This window comes from Channa argus, chromosome 23 (genome assembly GCF_033026475.1).
Source record: "Channa argus isolate prfri chromosome 23, Channa argus male v1.0, whole genome shotgun sequence".
NCBI lineage: Eukaryota > Metazoa > Chordata > Actinopteri > Anabantiformes > Channidae > Channa > Channa argus.
Genome location: NC_090219.1, coordinates 9,263,813 through 9,282,966, shown reverse-complemented (window position 1 = coordinate 9,282,966; position 19,154 = coordinate 9,263,813). Strand labels below are relative to the sequence as shown.

General features: G+C 42.1%; 2 protein-coding genes across 3 annotated transcripts; one reads left to right on the top strand and one right to left on the bottom strand.

Moving 5' to 3' along the window:
* Nucleotides 1-1,497: 1,497 nt before the first annotated feature.
* On the bottom strand, nt 1,498-5,943 carry nts (neurotensin). Its single transcript, XM_067493419.1, has 4 exons — nt 5,658-5,943; nt 4,783-4,844; nt 2,630-2,806; nt 1,498-1,883 (listed from the first exon to the last, which is right to left on the bottom strand). Exons 1-4 carry the CDS (start codon nt 5,716-5,718, stop codon nt 1,740-1,742), a joined length of 444 nt encoding a protein of 147 aa, XP_067349520.1. The 5' UTR covers nt 5,719-5,943; the 3' UTR covers nt 1,498-1,739.
* A 2,125-nt stretch (nt 5,944-8,068) lies between these two features.
* Nucleotides 8,069-18,832, top strand: rassf9 (Ras association domain family member 9). Of its 2 annotated transcripts, XM_067493605.1 has the most exons (3): nt 8,072-8,311; nt 15,774-15,812; nt 16,089-18,832. In XM_067493605.1, the coding sequence occupies exons 1-3, from the start codon at nt 8,265-8,267 to the stop codon at nt 17,350-17,352; spliced, it is 1,350 nt and encodes a 449-aa protein (XP_067349706.1). In that variant the 5' UTR covers nt 8,072-8,264; the 3' UTR covers nt 17,353-18,832. The 2 variants fall into 2 exon arrangements, with proteins under 2 accessions (XP_067349707.1, XP_067349706.1); XM_067493606.1 differs by lacking the exon at nt 15,774-15,812 and having other exon boundaries at nt 8,069-8,311.
* The last annotated feature ends 322 nt before the right edge of the window (nt 18,833-19,154 follow it).

Sequence of the window (19,154 nt, the reverse complement as noted above, 5' to 3'; positions counted from 1 at the left end):
CTACTGGACATCACTGCATGGACTCAGGAACATTTCCAGAAATCACTGTGTGTAAGTGTAGGTTAAAGCTGTAAGCTGCAAAGAAGAAGCCAAATGTGAACACGATCCAGAAACGCCATCGTGTTCTCTGGGCCAAAGCTCATTTAAAATGGTCTGAGGAAAAATGGAAAACTGTTCTGTGATCTGATTGATCACATTTGAAATTCTATTTGGAAACCATGAACGCCCTGTTCTGCAAACTAAAGAGGAGAGGGACCGTTTTCAGCTTGTTAGAGGAGGAGGAGAAGGGACATCGCTGATGCTATAGGGGCAGGTTTCAGAGCAACATGTGCTCCCGTCCAGACAACGTCTCCTTCAGGGAAGATCTTGCATGTTCCAGCAAGACAATGCAGAAACCACGTACTGCATCCATCACAACAGCATGGCTCTGCAGGAGAAGAGTCTGGGTGCCGAACTGGGCTGTCTATTAGTCCAGACCTCTTATTAATAGAAAAACACTTTGTGCATCATAAAACAAAACAATTGAGGAACAAAGGCCCAGGACTGCTGAGCAGCTAGAATCCTGCATCAGACAAGAATGGGACAACACTCCTCTCCGAAAACTCCAACAACTAGTCTCATCCTCACTTCCCAGGTGTTTACAGACAGTTGGTAAAAGGAGAGGTGATGACACAACTGACCTGCTGTTACAAGCTTTCCAGAATGATATGCTGGAAATTGTATATTAATTTATTAACAGATGTTGAGAATTGTAGGCTACAAAGAAGAACAGCTCCAATAATTCCCATTTGATCATGTGACTTTTAAAGACTGGATTTATTTTTATTGGCTTCCTTAAAAAAAACAAATGTGTCAACGCATTTCTCAGCACTTCCTAACCTCTGTACTCTGCCTGTGGTTTAACTGAAGATGCAGATCTTTAAAAGTTAGTTCCAAATTTGTAGTTTCAATTAAAAATACATACGGCTCAGTAATTTGCCAAAACAGCTGGGCAATTCCGTTTTCAGCAAACGTTACATAAAGGGGACTAAATGGGGCATGTGTTTAAGACTATTTTCAGCAGCACATTAATACTCATTTAGCTAATGAACATTTAAGAGAACCATGCATGTGGAATTGGGTTACAATAAAGTAAAATGTGAGTTTTTATGTCACCTGGTGCAATACTGTAGCTCACTGATGTGTTTAGTAGTTTCTGGACTGTAGTTCTCTATGACGTAACATGGAGCAGGTTCTGCATACAATCGTTTTTTTTTTTTTTTGGTATTTTCATGTAATTTATTCTGAAAACTAAAAGTATCAACTGACATTACGCAGGTGCTCGTATGGATCTGCAACGGATGTGGTAATCCACATGACCCTCAGGTGGCCCTGGCCCTTCCATACTCATGATCGAAAAACAGAGTCACATCACACTGGTTTTGTATCATGTGTCCTTTAATCATATATCCTCAAACAAAATAGACTCAGTGTGCCGTGAAGATATAAATAAATATAATTTCTCAGAGATACACTGTTTTCTGATGCTCAGGATTTTATTTTCAGGACCTAAACTTGAAAGGAGCAGATACAGGTAGACCTCAATGCTGCACAAACAATTCAAGGTTCTGAAAGGGGAGAATAATAAAAATAACAAATAAAGACATTGCAGCCACAAGAAGAGAGAAAAGACATCACATCTTCACACGAAGTTAATGGTCTGGTCCCAGAAACCGTCACCTGGATCTCAGGGATGGTCGTCAGTAAATTGTACTCCGTTTTAAGATGTACGGCCTCCGAGACTTGGTGGTGAGCCCTGCTTGTCTCTTCAGGATGTAGGGTGATTTTCTTTTCAGCGGAGCGTCACTGTTCTCCTCTAAATATTCTAGAGAGCCGTGCAGTAGCTGTTAGGGGGCAAAGAGAGACATGGTGGCAGGTGAAGAGAAGGCAGGCAAACACGGGTTTTGTTGCCGAATGGCAGGGTATGGGGGGGGGGGTATATTTGGCTCTGAAATGTAGGGAAATATGCAGTAGCAGACAATGGAAATACTCAAAGTAGAACTCTTCCAAAAATTGTACTTAAGTACAGTTACTTTACACTACTAAGAAGCAGTATATGAACTACTTCGTAGTAATTTTAAACTACATCTAAAATATTATCTTTTACAAAATAGCTAAATATATTTATCTATATATGAATATTTAAAGCCTTGTTTTAAATTGGTAATAAAGGGGGTTTGATGCAAGCTATAAAACTTTTGCTTCAATTCAACAATTTAACCAGCATCTTACAATACGTGAGTACTACAGTATGTTGTGTATGTATGTGTCCGTTTCGCTTTTCACATTAAAAAACACAGCGTAAATGTGTATGGAAAAAGCTACGAGCAAGTGTTAGGAGAACATCTTTGACAATTCCTTTGTGCCTGCGTCCATCGGATTTCTTAAATGAGTCCACAGTTATCTGGTTTGCAAAGGGGAGAGTATGTGCAACATCATTGAAAAGCTTCTGATGTGTGTATGTCAGGTTTATTCTGTGTGAAAATGTTCCCCCCAAATTTCCCGACAGATCTTAACAAACAAATCTTTATCTTATGTAGATGATGAATATCTGCACCACTCTCTTCCTTTGTGTGTGTGTGTGTCTCACCCTCTCCTCCCGGCTCTGCAGGGCCCGGCAGATATGTTGCAGGTTGTACAGCTGGAGGCTCCCCTCCGTCAGCTCACCGTCCTCCGGCTCCTCACTGCTCCATGCCTCCTGCCTCATGCTACTCATCCTGCACAGGTTGGCCAGTGACATGCGCCAGTAGGGGGCACTCTGCTTACTCTGTATCAGGGAACAAGAAAATGGACGAGGAGGAGGAGGAGGAGGAGGAGGAGGAGGAGGAGGAGGAGGAGGAGAGGGGACATGAAATACAGAAAGTGATTGCTTTCTCTAAATTGAAAACGTGCCAATAAATTTGATCCTGGTTATGAGACGGTGATCTAATCCAAAAAGGGAGGGGGACGATTCACAGTTGCTATAAACATGTTGCGAACATAAAGTTATTGTTTAATGCTTTTTCCATTCAACACTTAGCTCCTTTCCGATTAGGAGCTGTGTTCAGCCAACGCACCACTTTCTCACTTCACAAGAACTGATGTGGACACAAAAACATTTAAATGAACTCATGTTGTCCAACAGCTAGAAGTGATGCATTTGAGTAACTCATGTTGTCACTACTGTGCTGCATGGCTTCATGCCATTTGTTCTTCTGTCCCGTCCTGATATAGGATATTAAACTTCCTATGTTTGGTGTTTGATGTGTTGTCTTTATTTAAATAAATCTGATAGATTAGTCGCCTGCAGTTGCCTTCTAACCGTAGTTTTTAGTTTAGCTTTATTTTCCTGATGAGATAAATATGAGGATGCTGCACAAATTCTTTTTAGTCACAATGAAGTGATTTGTGCTTCTTCTGTTTAGATAATTCGGTCACATCTAGCATCATCCAGCTGCAACCTTTTGTGTTTTCAGATGGTGAAGGGTGCAGGGGAGTCTCACCAGACACAGTTTCTTTTTTTATTTTGTGGTCCGGGAGGGAGGGGGGGTTAATAAAAGCTAAAAGAACACAACATGGAGCAAACAAATGACTACTGATACTAAGAAACCGTTCATGCATCAAACCTTTAAGTGGTTTTAATTGAGTTTTATGTGTCAGTGGGGGCAGGTGCCGGTTTTATTGTGCAGAAAACATGTTTGTACCCAGCTTCATTAGGAGTTTGTGCCTTAATGGTGGCACCTGAGGAGCAGGAAGAGTTGAGCCTGTTCTGCACTTTTTCTAGAACCTTTTCCAAATTTCCCTTAGTGTTTAATCTACATTCCAACACTGCGACCAGCTAATGGCAGAGTGTGCAAAGTTCAATATGAAATGAGCCAGACTAACAGATGAACTCTGGCTGTGGACTAATGGAATCATGTTCAATAGAGAGAAATGAGAACCACAGGGGACATTTACCTCCTGCAGCTAATCAGATAAAAAGAAGAGTGGACCAGCGAGTCAATCAATTTAGTTGCTGCCTAAAACAACAAAAAAACAAATGATGGCGTTGTTAAGACAGAGAGGCACAAGCATCTTCTACAATCCTGCACTTTTCCGCCTCTCCGCACAGTCATCCACCGAGTTATTATTACAATCATCACCCCTGAGCAGCCTCCGAGCATCGGCGGCGATAAATCACACAGCTGATTTGTCACAGTCACGTCTCGCCACGGTTATTTATCACAGAGGGAGAGAGGTGGAAGATGTGTCGTTACGATGCCATCAGGTCCATCTGAATCCTATTAGACGTGGCCATCCGTCTCATCGTTGCCTCTAGTACCACTCTCACTTCATTCCTCAGCTTCGCTTCGCCTCGAGTGCACCGCAGCGAATAAAAGGGATAAAGATCTCAAGTTAGAACTGAATAACTTCCCTTGTTTTGCTTTCACCTCAAGGGAAGATGCCCGTGACTGCAGCAACCGGGGTGTGTTGATCATATTTATGACTTTATGCACATTTGAACTGAATTTCACAAAAGAAAGACTTTCATTTCAGGTCAAAACAGGGTCAGCCTCAAAGTGAGTGACACAAACAAATCCTGTCCTAGTCCATTTTTTTTTTTTTTTATGTCCCACTCAGCATGCGCACAACCATAAAGGGGAAGCTGCGAGCGGAGAGCACATCCAGACTGCATGAAAGGACACCTGGGCAGCCGGTGCCTGGGTGCACAATAGCTTTTTAGACACTTGATGTCACAGGTAGAAAAAGAGAAAGACCCCATACCTTGGAAGTGAAGAGACTGCTGAGTAGCTCCTCTTCCAGAGCTCTCTGCTCCTGGTCGACGTCTGTCAGTGAGAGGGGGGAACAAGAATATAACCTTCAACCAAAATCTAATCAGGAGCTCAATCAGATCTGAGCCATTGCTGCAGGAGAAATGTCAACCTGCACATTGAAAGTGCGGAATGTTCCTTTTCTATTTGTCTGCTGTTGGCGTTTGGCATTTAGACTCTTCCACTGTCTTCATGAGCTGAAGTTAGGAGGAGTTTGCAATATTTACATTGTAGACAATTTTATTTGTTGACAGACAGTGTTGAACACAAAAGTCTAATCCTGAAAAAAATTGAACAAAATAAATCAATGAAAAATGTCCTAATCGTTATCATTCTGCAGTTTAGCTTTTCATTGGCTCATTTCACCAAAAGCGACTTTGGATTTAGACCTTAATTATAGTGACATTCAATGTTAAATATAGGAACAAATGGGGAAGAAAAATGTAAACCAACGCTTTATTTTTACAAAAATAAAAAATAAAAAATCTCATTTAAATGTATTGTATGTACAGCCATTCAGTTCAAATTAGTTGTGGTGTTATCGAATGTGGGTCAATGGAGGTAGTTGTGTAGAAAATGACAACGTTTTCAATAAACTGTGAGAAAATAATGCAATAACTTGCTAAGAATCAGAAAGAAAGTAAATATTCTTCTCAATTCCTCACTGAACAGCACCAACCTGATCCACCTGTCGCTTACGCTAAGTTATATACCATCAGACATGGATGAACATGTTCCCGGCGTTTTGTCATAGCTTCTTTCTCCTCAGTCATTTATAATGATGCATAAGACCTATTGAGCCCCCCTCCCCCCTCACCCGGTGCTTACCTGTGCAAAGTCCACCACACGTGAAACAGAGGAGAAGCATGCACGCCAACTGTGCCTGCATCTTGGTGAGAGTAGAAATAAGAAGAAACAAAAAAGGATCCCACTGTGAAGAAGAATACACCTGAGGAAGAATCTAGTCCATAAAAGGTGAAAGGTCAGACAGGTAAAGGAGACTGGACGCTGAAGGTGTAGTGATGCTGCTGCTGCTGCTGCTGCTGCTGCTTCAAACAACGCTGCCTCCTCCTTTGTCAGTTCTCTAGTTGGATGTGAAGTGCAGTGGGCTCCATTTCCTCACTATATAAGAGCCAATGTGATGTCAGAGGATCAGTCCCCCCCCACCACCACCTACCCACCCACTAACAGCCACATCAATTCACTCACTCACGTCGCTCTCTTCCTATTGTCACTGTGTCATCACTTCTTCAGACGTCACATTGGCATCACAAAGCGAAAAGGGTTTTTGCGTCAAGGTTTCGAGACATTTGGCCGTTTCGCCTCATCAAGGCGCAGAGTTTGTTCGCACTTGTCTCCCCCCCCAAAAAAAAAGACATGCAGGGGTAATGTTTAGGGAAGGTGGTGGTGGTGGGACGCACCACTGAGAGTCTCCCGTTTGTCTCATTTTTGTTTGCAAATGACTTACAATACAATTAGAAAAGCTAATCCCAAAAGTAGGGAAGGTTGTCAAAAGTGTGTCCTCATCCAAGAAAACCGCACCACAAGGTCCATAGAGTAGCTATTCAACACTTTAACATTTGTTCCCTCTTGGCTTAAGATGAAGTTAAATTTTGTTCATCCATTATTCAGTTTTATTAAAATTAAAGACCACTAAATTCTAAATATGCATTATTTAAAATTTCAATTGAAGTAACTGAGTATATTTATTAAGGACAATTGTAAGGTAGTCGTAATATACTTGAGTAGTTCCATTTTCTGCTATTTTGCTACACAGAGAAATTAAGTTACATACACGACATTTATTCAATAACTATAGTCACACGGAGAAGGATGAGCCGATATTTACTTAAGTCATTTTCTAAGTGAGGAACACGAAAGAAATGCAACATGACATCTTCCAACATTTCAGGTTGTCTCCTTTTAAATCGAATTGTAAGACTGTGTCTATGACAAAGTGACCTGAACTCGTGACTTAAAAGGATAAAAAACAAAGTTCCCCTGTGGCTACATGTTTAAATAAAACTTTGTTTCCTATGAAAACATTTCTGAAGCCTAAGAGGTCGAACACACTGGCCAACAATAACCAGCATCGTGTGGTGCAAGGAGTGTTGTGAGGTAACTGAAATGAATCTGCTGATGAGTTTTCCTGTGTGTTTTCCTAAGTGACACTATGGAGCAGGGCAAACTCATCAGAGGCCTTGAAAAGACACATTGCAGTCGATTTGCAGGCCAGCGATGATGTGAGACAAGATGTACGACAGACTGGAGCTCTTTGAGAACCATTTGTACCAAAGAGACTTCAGTGCCTTTGGTGTCAGGTTAATCTTTAGCTAAGTAATTCACATGGGTCCATACACTAATAAATCACCAAGGAATCAGAAATGATAAGTGGTTCCTAAAGTTCTGGCACATAAAATGTGCAGACAGACCAAGTGGGTGTCATCTTACCTCACACCTGCTGTGAACTTCATAAATCATCCAGCTGCTATTCAAGTACTTCAAATTATAAATATTACACTTAAACACGTGATCATCAAAACAGCTGAATTGTTAGAAATAAGCTCGACTGTTACCAGCTGCAACGTTAAAGTGATAAAATCATATTCTCTCTGCATTAAGAGAACTTTCACCTTTGGTGCCTGAGGTACTTTTTGAACTAATAGTGTTGTACTTTTCCGTGGGAAACATGTTAAACTGAGCAAATCCACAGCAAAAATACACATAAGTAAAACGGGACACGGTTGTCCATTAAATGTTAACTTTAATCTTTGGAGATTTTTTTGGTTTGCAGTGATTAAACCTCTGACCTGGAACTGAAGTGAACCTGGTGTTTTTTTTGCAGGTAAACTTTAAAACAATTGCAACGATGGAACATTTTCTTTTCACTGCTCTTTTTACTGGGTGTTTCAGGCGTGAGGTGCTGTTATTCAGATTTCCTCAAACGGAAATAAGAATTAATAAGCAGCTTCCCTAAACGTTGCCCGGACATATTTTGGTCTTTTCCGTCCTAATGAAACTGCCGAACAAACAGGGAAACGCTTTGGCTTTGTGGGGCCACAGATCATGACTTCGGGACTTTTAACATTTAATTGTTCTAACTGTAATCATAAAAATTCATAAGGTCAAATGAACAGTTTACTCTGAGGTCTGTTTGTGTGGGTCCTGAACGTTAGTGTAAAGTTTCCCTGGTTGTTCGCGCAGATAGAAAGGGGGCAGAGTTTCACCATTAAAACCTAGGACACTTTGGGCAACACCTCCTCCGCTTCTCGGACGGGGCGGACAGAGTTGCAGTCGGGACAGCGTCAACTTTTCTGAAAGTCTTCTCAAAGTGTCCGGAGCAGCGCCATGCAGGAACTCTAACGCTTCCCCCCCTCCTCTCTCTGTCTCTCTCTCTCTCGGATCGCTGCGTTTACGTCCTCTCGCTCGTGAATCATGGCTCCGTTTGGGAAAAGTTTCCTCAAAGCTCGACTCAAACACAGGTAATTCGATGAGAGGGATGTTTGTTGTCGGGGAAATGTGTCGTGTGTGTGAAGAAGTGCGCTTTCAGGAGGGAGAATTACGCACGACGCAGTGCGCATCGGGTGTAACGTGTCTGTGATCTGGGGGTTAAAGTGTCCAATATCATGGTGATACTTTGTAACGTAGCTTCACAAAAATCCCCATTAATTATAAGCTTAAAGAAGTAGTAATGCTGTATGTATTTTACGTTTAAGTGGATGTAAATACTGGCAAACTTGTATTTTTATCCTACACAAAGACAAATGTCCTTATCTGGTATTTTCCCCCAGTTATAAAAAAAAAGCTCAAGTTGTCCTTCTTCCATTCCTGTACATCATCTCGCAGGAGCTTTAACGTTCTCACGCTCTGTAATTATGTCATTTTTGATCCTTCATCTTAGACACCAGCAGCTTCTTTTCTTCAGCTTGAGAGCGACCCTGTCATTAACACTTGTATAATGTGCCTCGGTTATTTCATTAAGTGGTCAGCTTGGCCTTTTTACAGCGTGTGTCCCTGGCTGCAGCTGGGACTCAGCCTCAGCTTGCAAAATGGTGGGGACATTTGATTTACCCCGGCACAAGCTGTCCTCTGTGGCCGGGGCAGGAATTCAGTTTGGTTTGGTGACTGCAGACGTTTGTTGTGCTGGTAAACAGAGTTTCTGTTTTAGAGGATGTAGGTCACCATCCAGTCTGTGGCACGGTTTGGATGGGATTCATGTTGCCAAGCATCAGGAGGGTTGGAATTGTGGATTAATAGGTGTTTGTATTAATTTGACCTATTAATTACTCATGTATTTACTCACAAACTGCAAAAAAAACCCCAAAAACCCTGTTGCGATTCAGTCCAGAAATGAATTACTGTGAAAGCTCTTCGACAGCGGCACCAGCCACAGAATGTATTTTCACATCACACAGAGCTGAAATGAATTATCTTTGATCACTTCAAACAGTCTGGCTGAAGCTGTCTCCAGTGGATGTCTTTTTTTTTAATGTTGAGTAGTAATTACCATCGCAGCACCTATAATTACCTTAAGTGTTTAGATCTGTAGATATGTCAGACTCATGATTCCAGACACTGGCTTTTACTCGTGCTGAGACGCTGAGCTGGATATCGGCCAGGGAATGACAAGATGAAGGCAACGTGCAGTCGCAGTCTGCCGACACATCCAAACTTTCCCTGACTTTTTCTAATAAAGGGGAAATGCAGTGATTACAGCTGACAGCGTTTGTTTGCTCTGAGTATTCAGAGAGTCGTGTGCATCAAACTGTGTCTTCAAGTGGCCTAAAAGGGTTTCAAATTACATGGTTGCCAGACGGTGACATATGTCACCAAAGCAATGTAGAGAAAATTTCAAATTAACCTTGCTTTTAGCCACAATGGCAGCATGACGGCATTGTGCACAGGACCAATTAGCTGCTGAATTTGTTTTGTGAACACAAATTAGCAGGTTGCAGCAAACAATTAAAAAAAAAAGATACTATTTGTGTTGAAAGAGAGCAAGTGGTTTATTCTTTTTCACTCGCTGAGTAAAAGCGAATTTGGTGATTCACAGACCTGCTGGGGGAATAAAACTAAGAGGGGTGGGTGGGTAGGTGGGTGGTTTCACAGAGGAAATGAATGGGTGTGTTGTGTCTCTGCTCACAGATGCTTATCAGACCGGGAGTCATCCCAGAGATCAACATGTCCAGATAGAAACGTGATGCTATTTCCTCCCCTGTTCTTCATCCTCTCTTAGATAAGAGCGAGAGGAAACATCTACAATCTCTTCTACTACAACAAGAATTATGTCGATACTTGTTTTGTGAGCATACATTTTGGCTGAATGGTTTAATTACCTTCTAAGCTCTAACGGAAAAAATCAGATGGATAAAAACTAATGCAGTGGTCTGACTGAAAACAAAACTGCTTTCCTCTGAAGAAGATTCACCTTGGATGGGTTAATGAACGGGCTCAGGGCCCGAGAGATTGTGGGTGACTCTCTGAAGTTACTGTTAAAAAAAAAAAAAGAGAGAATGAGCAGAATAAAACCAACAAAAGACGACAGGAATTTAGGGACCTGAAACTTTCAAAACCAGGAGCAAAATGTTCAAAACTAGATGTACAACTACCAAAAAAAATAGACATCACAACTTTATATGAAACAACTAATAATATACTAAACAAGAACAACGGACCTAAAACCTTCAAAAACAATTGTTAGACTCCAATCCCCCAAAGGGTGGGGGGAGCCCTCGCCTGCCTGTGCCCAGGGGCCTACTTTCTTTTATAGTCCATCCATGAGGGTTTTCATCTCAGTTTGTGATGACATTGATTTCCCTCAGCTTTGTTTTTAGATTAAGGTTTAAGTGAACCTCGTCCTCGTGAAGTTTTCAGAAGGACGTGTGTCTTCAGCAGTAACCGTGATTAACCATGTCCCAAACCAGGTAAATATCAGCGTGCGAGCGTGTGTTAGCATGCTGACGTTAGCTCCAATTATGGGTGGGTCGTGGGAAATCAGGCCTCTGGGCACAGATGGGGAAAGGGGCCCCGTACGCATCAGGACCCCCTGACTGGAAGGGAGACAGACTGACTACAAATCCAGTTTTCATGTCTTTACTGGTGATTTAGAGGATTTATCTGGTTGTTCTTCATCTCATCTCATTTCATTTCATCTCTTCAGATCATTTTGTTTACTTTTTGTGGTTGGTTTTTTTTTTTCCATCACCATCATTTTTTCATCTCTGATCCTTTTTTTTTTTTTTTTTTTTGCTCGCATTTTGGCTCTTTGGCCTTTTTTTTAGTTATTGTTTTAAGCAGAGCCTGTTGACAGCGGGATATATTTTCTGATATAGTCTCGCAGCTGTTGGAAATGATTGCATCACTCGATCATATCACTATTGATCTGAGAAAACACGCTGAGACACCGGAGAGCTGTAATTCTGTCATTTGTTATGACTCGCTTCAACCACCAGCATGTGGTCCTCTGCGGTAACTTGTAGGTTGCAAATTTACGACAAGGGGGAATTGTCAATGCCACCAACGTTGTTATTATGAGTATGCAATAGAGCCATGTCGCTGTGGTGGAGCTGTAACGCCCACACAGAAACTTGTAATAAATTCATATCATTTGAGTGTGGCTTCCTTCCACACTTGTGGTGTCTCACTGGGTACAGTTCAGACTGAGGTCAAGCAAGTCTGCTCAGGTTGCTTGTGTTCACTCACGTGTAAATTGTTGAGGTGGAACCTGCCCACCGCACACCAGCCATCCCCACCGTGATGAGATCCTTTACTATTCTTGTGTACTTTCACCCTCTTACTGTACATCCTGATACTGTTTGCACATTTCCCGTCTGAAAGTTGGAGTTCATCAAAATATCAGTGTCAGCTTCAGCGTGTACCACCCAATGGCGCGGCCTATGAGGGCACCCTCATTTTTCGAATCTGAAACTGCAGCTTAATCCCAAACTATGAATAACAATTGCACCCAAAATAAGAGCCCTGTGATGCAATCAGCCCAATGGTGCGTGCAGAGTTTGCCTGTGTTCTCTTCAGGGAAAGAGTTCGTGGGGTTTGGCCCCGACACTGGTGCCAGTCTCGTCAAAACATTTGTCCTTGCAGAAGACGATAACATAATTGTGGGGTGAGCTTGCACGAATGATAGTTTTGTGACGTTAGAGAATTTGACTAAGTGGAAACTAGTGAAAGACTTCAACATTTAAGGTGTCAGGGTGGCAGTTATGTGATTCATTGATCCGTTAAGGATGTGTTGAAGCTCCAGAGAAAGGAGCTGCGGCTTGTGTTGCCTCGATTCTCATCAGGCATTTACAACTACTGCACAGCAGGGCCACGTTTTTAGATTTTCAAGAGAACTCCAGGTGTTAATGAGCATTTTTTTTTTTAACAAATCTTAACTGTCCCATGCTTTTCTATGACATACAAAAACTGAAATAAGTGAGGAGGTTGATTTCATGCCAGTCTGTCAAGTTATAGTATTCAATTTTTAAAAAAAGCATTGAGTGCCAGTTTTTTTTTCCAGTTGAAATATGATTCATATTTCCAGAGTCATAGGTTTGGCAACACGCTCTTCACATGACAGTGGAGTTGAAAATGGACCGTGACAGTATGGGCCACGGTCCCGAACTGTGGTGGCAGGATGTCGTCTGACCGTTGGAGATTGTGGCCCAGGACAAATGCAGGGTTACAGGTGTTTCCCTAGTTTTCTGTACATGTTTCCTGCACAGCTGAAGGGTCTGAAATACATTTGTCTGCAGAGTTTGTTTATTCACCTGTATGTTCAGATGTGACCATGGACGCATGTCCGTCACATGTTAGTTCGTTTTGGGTGTTTACAGATGTTTCGCACAGCTGTACTGTACTTATTCATTGTTTACTGTAGGAATCCCTTCTTTTCTTGTTTTGGGGTGTGACGCTATTAAACAAAGACATTTCCGCATCTGATCCTTCACTGCAGCTTTTCATTGGTGGGAGAAAAGGTTTCAGACCCTTCATTGTGTTGGAGGTTTTTTCCCGGTAAAGGCAGTTTTTCCTCCCCACCGTACACCGTATTACTACAAATCTTTGTAGTCTCTACTTCTTCAAGTAAAGTTCACTGTCGTGAATTGAAGCAGTGCGAATAAAGATCTTAATTGAATTGTGTAAGAAAAAGCCAAAAGTATGAAAATGTTGCTTATCAGTGAACATTAGAAGTGCGAGTAGTAGAAGTACGAGCCAGCAGATGTTGATGCTAAAGTACCTCTTCAGTGTACTTTGATAAAATACCTCAGATAATGAACTTAATTACTTTAACCATATGTCACCGCAGGTCACGTATGTCCATGAGCTCCACCTGATTTAACAAGAAGTTCTGCTACTGCCAGTATTTGAGAAACAACAGTACTATACTGTACGGGCCCAGTGTGCTGCAGAGCTGCTACATTAGATTGCAGTAGCAATTATGTCCGACACCCAAAGTAGGTGTTGTAGGCTGAAACCTCTGAAGTCGCCATGGTCATTGTCTGTGAATGCAGCGCTGCATTTGTTTGCCCTGCACACAGCTTGGGTATTTGCTTTTTCGTCTTTAAGGCTCTCCATAACCATTAACCCGAGTCTTGCGTTGTTGCGTACCTATCACATTCCTGAGGCCTTATTCACCAACAGTTTACACAGTGCTTCAGTTGTGTGTTTTTAATACCATGTGGGAACCAAAACACAGAGCTATCGGCCGATGAAATCAGCACGCTGTGAGATAATGCAGCATTTAGGTTTTCCCCACTGAACATCTCGTTGGCGTTGAACTTGTGTTGGCGTGCTGGCTGCTAGTATCTATATCGTCTTCAGAGGATGTGTATTTGTGTCCGGAGATAAGGTGGACCACAGTCAGCCATGGTTATCATCACTGATAAAAACACAGCAGCTACAAGATGAAGGTTCAGATCTGAAGCCATTACCAGGGCTGGGAACAACATTTATCATTTGATAGCCTGGATAGCTACATACCTGCTGTATTTGATTTAATACAGTTCTATAATCCAGATAAGGCTATTATGTACTAATCCTTGAATGCAGCTTTCTCTTTGTTTTAACTGATGTGCAAACTGAAACGCAAACTTAGAGGAAACTCATTTTAAAGAAATGTACAACATCATTTTGGCCATGTGGCTTCTGTTCGTGTGTGTCCGGTGACATGAAGACATGTCTCACAGAGCTGCAACAAAACCCCTTCAGTGATTTTTTTTTTCAGTTACTTTTTTTTTTGGACTATCGATTATTGTGCTGCCTATTGTGAAGTTTAAAGGGCGACGTTGCTTATTTTCCACTTGCTCCCTATGGCTCAAGTGTGGGGCATAGCTATGGATGGCGTAAAATGGTTTTCTGCTTTCGCTATATTAAAACACGTGTATGCTTCGAGATAGAAACTGCCTCCAGATGACATCATCTGGAGGAGTGTAAGTTGTGGGATGTCATCTCGTTGCTCATAATATGTAGACTGTACTGTTGGTTGACATGCTGCTCAGAACTCCTGTGGTTGACATCGTCTGAACCACTGAAGGTTAAAAAAAAAACTCCCCCAAATGATGTCATGAGGTGGAATCTAAGATTTAATAGTCTACATCTAGGAATGTTCTGTCTTATATTTGGCTTTTAAAGCAGGCTTCCACCCAAAAGTTGACTAATTTAATGAGACAGAAACGCATCAGTCAGCTGCAGCACATCACTGCTAATCTAATTAATCATGCGAATTTAGGAATATTCCATGTTATCTTTTATACAAATAATAACATGATACATCATTCTTGATCTTAAAATCAAATTGAAATGTCTGATAATGTTATCTACTCATTTGATTACTTGTTCATGATGTGGATGTCTGCATTGCCAGTGCCCCTCATTTAATGGCTGGATATTAGGTCCTGGATATTACCAGTGGTCCATTAACCATGTAAAAAATGGATATCGTCAGCCCATCAGAGGTCAATTTTTGAGCAAGTTTTACGGTCCAGACAAAACGGTAATGAGAGCTTTGGGGTTAAATAGCTCAGAACTGAACACTTAAGTGATCACTTCTGATGAGTAAGACGATGAGTAACAGTCTAATAGAATCAAGCAAGGCAGCCCAAAATGAGCGAACGTGGTTTTCTGCTCATTGGCTTAATGGAAAACCATCAAAGTAGGATGTATTTAAGAAAATCTACTGGTTAGAATAGTGAAACAGCTTTATATACCCGGAGAGGAGAGTGCGTGTTGTACTTCAAAGTACAGTTCTGTATCTGCTGCTAAAATGAAGGTTGCATTTGAAAATATCTTTTCTAAATAACCAAATTACTGACCAAATATTTCAAGTTAACTGGGGTCTGACTGGTGACATTTCCGCACGCAATGCCTCCTCCCCTCATTTCCCGTAATTTGTCCAGCGTCAGACAAAAACTACCCTAACCCTTCCATGCTACAGTGATTTTTTACCATGAAAGTGGGACATGCGTGCAGTGGTAAACAACATTGGTGGGTTCACCACAACGACAAATGTCAATGTCTCAATAACTTGTCGGTTGTTAGGTGTCGCCTTGGTCTGGATGAAGGGGACTGTTTAAATACAAATTGTCATTGAATCAGAACTTTTAGCGGTCGATTCCTGGATCAGACACTTGTTGTGATTTTCGGGGTTAATCACCTTGTTAGAAAGCAGCATGTTGCGCAATAGGCACTGAAACATTGAACAGTCGGATATGTGCATTCCATAGTTTAGAGAAGGTCAAGTTAACTTGACCTGTAAAGGTTACGGTGCATTTTTGGTGCATTCTGAAATTTCACCCGAAAGTGGAAAATCCCTAACTTTTTGTGAATGGTGAATGTGAAATAGGTGCAGCCACTGCTGTCATGAGCTTCTGTTTTTATTTCTGTGCAGTGACAGTTGCTGACAAGCTATAACCATGTTAAAGGCTGATGGGAATCTCATTATTTTTGCAGGTTTGATGGTGCTAGAGGGAAAGTTAAAGGATCACCAAAGTGAGTAACATCCATCCTGCAGAATTTAGCCGTACCACATTTTAATGCATCCTGTTGGATGTGTGTTTGTAAAATCTATCAATTAAAGTTTCCAAGGAGCTTGAACTCAACATACTGTATGACAGTATGGCACTGTGTGCACATTGGGGCAGCATACACTGATTTTAACAACCTTAAAGCTACTTAAGGGGAAACAAGTGGGATTTTAAGGGTTTTTATGACTGTTTCACACTAAAGCCACAAATTTAAGCTCAGTTTTTGTTCTCCCGTTCTTAGGTCGAAAGATGCCGAGCCTGTGGTAGGAAAGGAGATACAAGTTACTGTCTGCAATGAGGAGAAGGTCATCTGTGGAGTAACAAAGCACACAACATGTGCAGATATGATTCAGGCATTGCTGGAGGACCACAAGTCGATCCCAGAGAGCAAGCGGCTCCTGCACGGGGAACCTCGAGACTTCTGCCTCGTGGAGAGGTGGAAGGGCTTTGAGAGAGCTCTGCCTCCTCTTACCAGAATCCTGAGGCTCTGGTATGCGTGGGGGGACCAGAAGCCATTCATCCAGTTTATTCTGGTCAAAACCAGTGATTTTGTGCCCCAACCAGCGAAAAAGGCAGGAAAGCCCAAAGGGGCCAAACCAAAGCGATGGGACCACAGTGGCTCCCAGTACCAACAGTCTCTACCAGCTGAGAAGCAAAAGCGCATCGTGAAGAAAGCCTTCCGGAAGCTGGAAAAGCTTCACAAGGAGAGTAAGAGCGATCCGGGTGCTGAGGAGATCGACCGGATGGTGAAGCTCATACTTAACCAGGATCACACCATCCGGGAGCAGATCCATCAAATGAGAGAGCTACAATTTGAGATTGAAAGGTTTGAGCATCAAGCGCAGAGAGAATCCGAGTCTGAGGATTCATCGCCGCAGGCTTATGGTCAGAGTTTAGAGGCGCACTGCGAGGACCAGCTGCAGGACTATCTGTACTCCGGCAATGGAGTTCAACAGCTGGAGCTGCAGGTTCAAATGCACCAGGAGCTAATTCTCCAGCTGTCTCGAGACATTGATGCTGAGCTGAAGGCGGCTAAATGTCCCCTGAACCAAAATGAGGACAGTGAACAGGAAGGAGCGGCAGCTGCTTCCTGGAGTCCCTCAGAGGTGGACGAATTATTCTACTGTGCCGAACTTGAGAGGCTGCAAGATGAATTGAAAAACAGCCTCTTCACTGGTGTGTCCCTTCACAACCAAGCTGCAGAAATCGACAAGCAGCTGAAGTACTTTGACACAACACTGGTCTCTAAGGACCAGGAATGCTGGCAATTGGCCGCACAGCTGAGCTCGTTGCAAATTGGGGACAGCACAGAGGAGACGTCCAGTCCTGTCCCGCTGCAAAGCGAGACTCAGTGCAGCGTCTCACAGACAGTGAAACTGAAGCACAGCCTGTCCCCTCTAGATGTGACAGACACAGACTCAGACACTGGCATTAGCTCCACACACAGTCAGGACTCGCTGTCACCATGTCTCGACTTCCCTCCCCCACTGGACACAGACGTTTGAACGGCCGCGGTCGCTCTGGGTGCAGTAGCTCCAGTTTGTGCCTCTCAGGTGTCATTGTTACATTTGAGTCTGTCTAAAAAGGTAAATTCCTAGAAATGTTTCAGGAACCAAAAAGGTAATTTAACAGTAGTCGATTGACAACCAGTTTAGTCTAGTTTAGGTTTCTAAATGGAGACTTTTCTGTTACTTTTCCATCTCTATAATATGTGAGCGGACCAGAAAATGCATGAGACATTTAAGGAGATTCAGTGCCTCCAAAATACATGTAAAAAAAACTAAATGCATTTTTAAAAAATGGGGTCTGATCACAGTAATGAATTACTGTACAGGGTAACTAAGATTACTACACTAATGGGGTAACATATTGTATTACTGCATTATTATGAAAAGTAATAATACGAGCAACGCGTTGGGCCAGAATTGAACATGCAGAATGGATTACGTCCTGAGACGTTTGCATATGCACAGCAACGTTACCCACAGCAACCAAAAATAGAGCAGGAGAACTAGATTGTCCATCATTTACCGTTCCTTCGTTTATTTTCATTGTCCGCTTTTTTAAATTTTTTTTATTTCTGTTTTAATCCCGCCTCCCAAATTTCTGGCGTTAACCAATCAGCTCGTTAACTAACAGCTCCATGCAATGCGTTGTAGAGATTTGGGAGGCGTGCACGTCGAGGCCTCCGCAAGGCCTTTTGCAACCTTATGGTTTCCCGTAATACCCTTCCTCTGCGTTGCTGTGTGTAAACTTTTACATGTATTAATAAGAGTGTTCGGCGTTTGGACTCGGAACACACCTTCAAAAAGAGTGGTGGTCTTAGGCAAGGGATCCTGCAGTGAGTACGACTCAAACGTAACGACAGAACATGCACAAACTGGAGCTAGAACTGGACCAGCTTCTGTTCAGATTGCCCTTGTTTATGTACATTTTTTTCCTCCCAGCAAAGAAGCAATGACTATTTGCCACAGATAAACATGTTTAAGGTCGGCTGCGTAGTTACGTAGAAGCTATTGTTGTAGAAAATTGTGCATATATGTTCATGGCCCTTTGTAAAATTCTCAAGCTATTTATATAACTGCACTTCTTCGTCTACATTTAGGTCTATTAACAGTGTTTTATATTAAAACTAATAGGCAACTGGTTTGGATGTAGAATGTTACAACTATATTCTAACATTCCTCTCAGCTCCACTGTAAATACTCCACTGTAACTAGTGTAAATTTTTGTTCTTGTGACACATGCACAAATTGATAAAGCAACTGAGAATGAAACTATTTATCGTGTAATTATATTTTTCACATGGCATTTTATTGTGACAATTTCCCCTGTGAGGCAGTGATCCCGTAAAACGCGCATCATGCGCATTCTAGGGCAAAACCTGAACTCTGTGTAAACCATAATCACAAGAACCACGAGGAAAAATTTATGTTAAAGTAAAATGTACAACTTTTATAATAAACACTAATACTTTAAAGGTCACACACGCTGTTCTGTTTATTGGTCATTTAAACTACTCCCTCAAAGTCCTTAAAAAAAGGCTCTCAAAAGGTTTTACTGCTGAAAACCACAAGGCAAGAAGTGTCAAATGTGAAGAACTGAATTTTATAGATCCCTCCAAGCTTTGAGTCACCAGAGGGAAACAGCTACCTTAGAGCCCCTTCTAGTCACTGTAACGTATAATCAGACAAGCTGGTTGCCAGGCGAGCACAAACAACAGAGAGCACTCTCCTCTTGTCAAGGTACTGCTGAAAGACTAACACTTTGTACTCGGGGCAGAGCAGGACTGGCTGCTGCAAAAGCA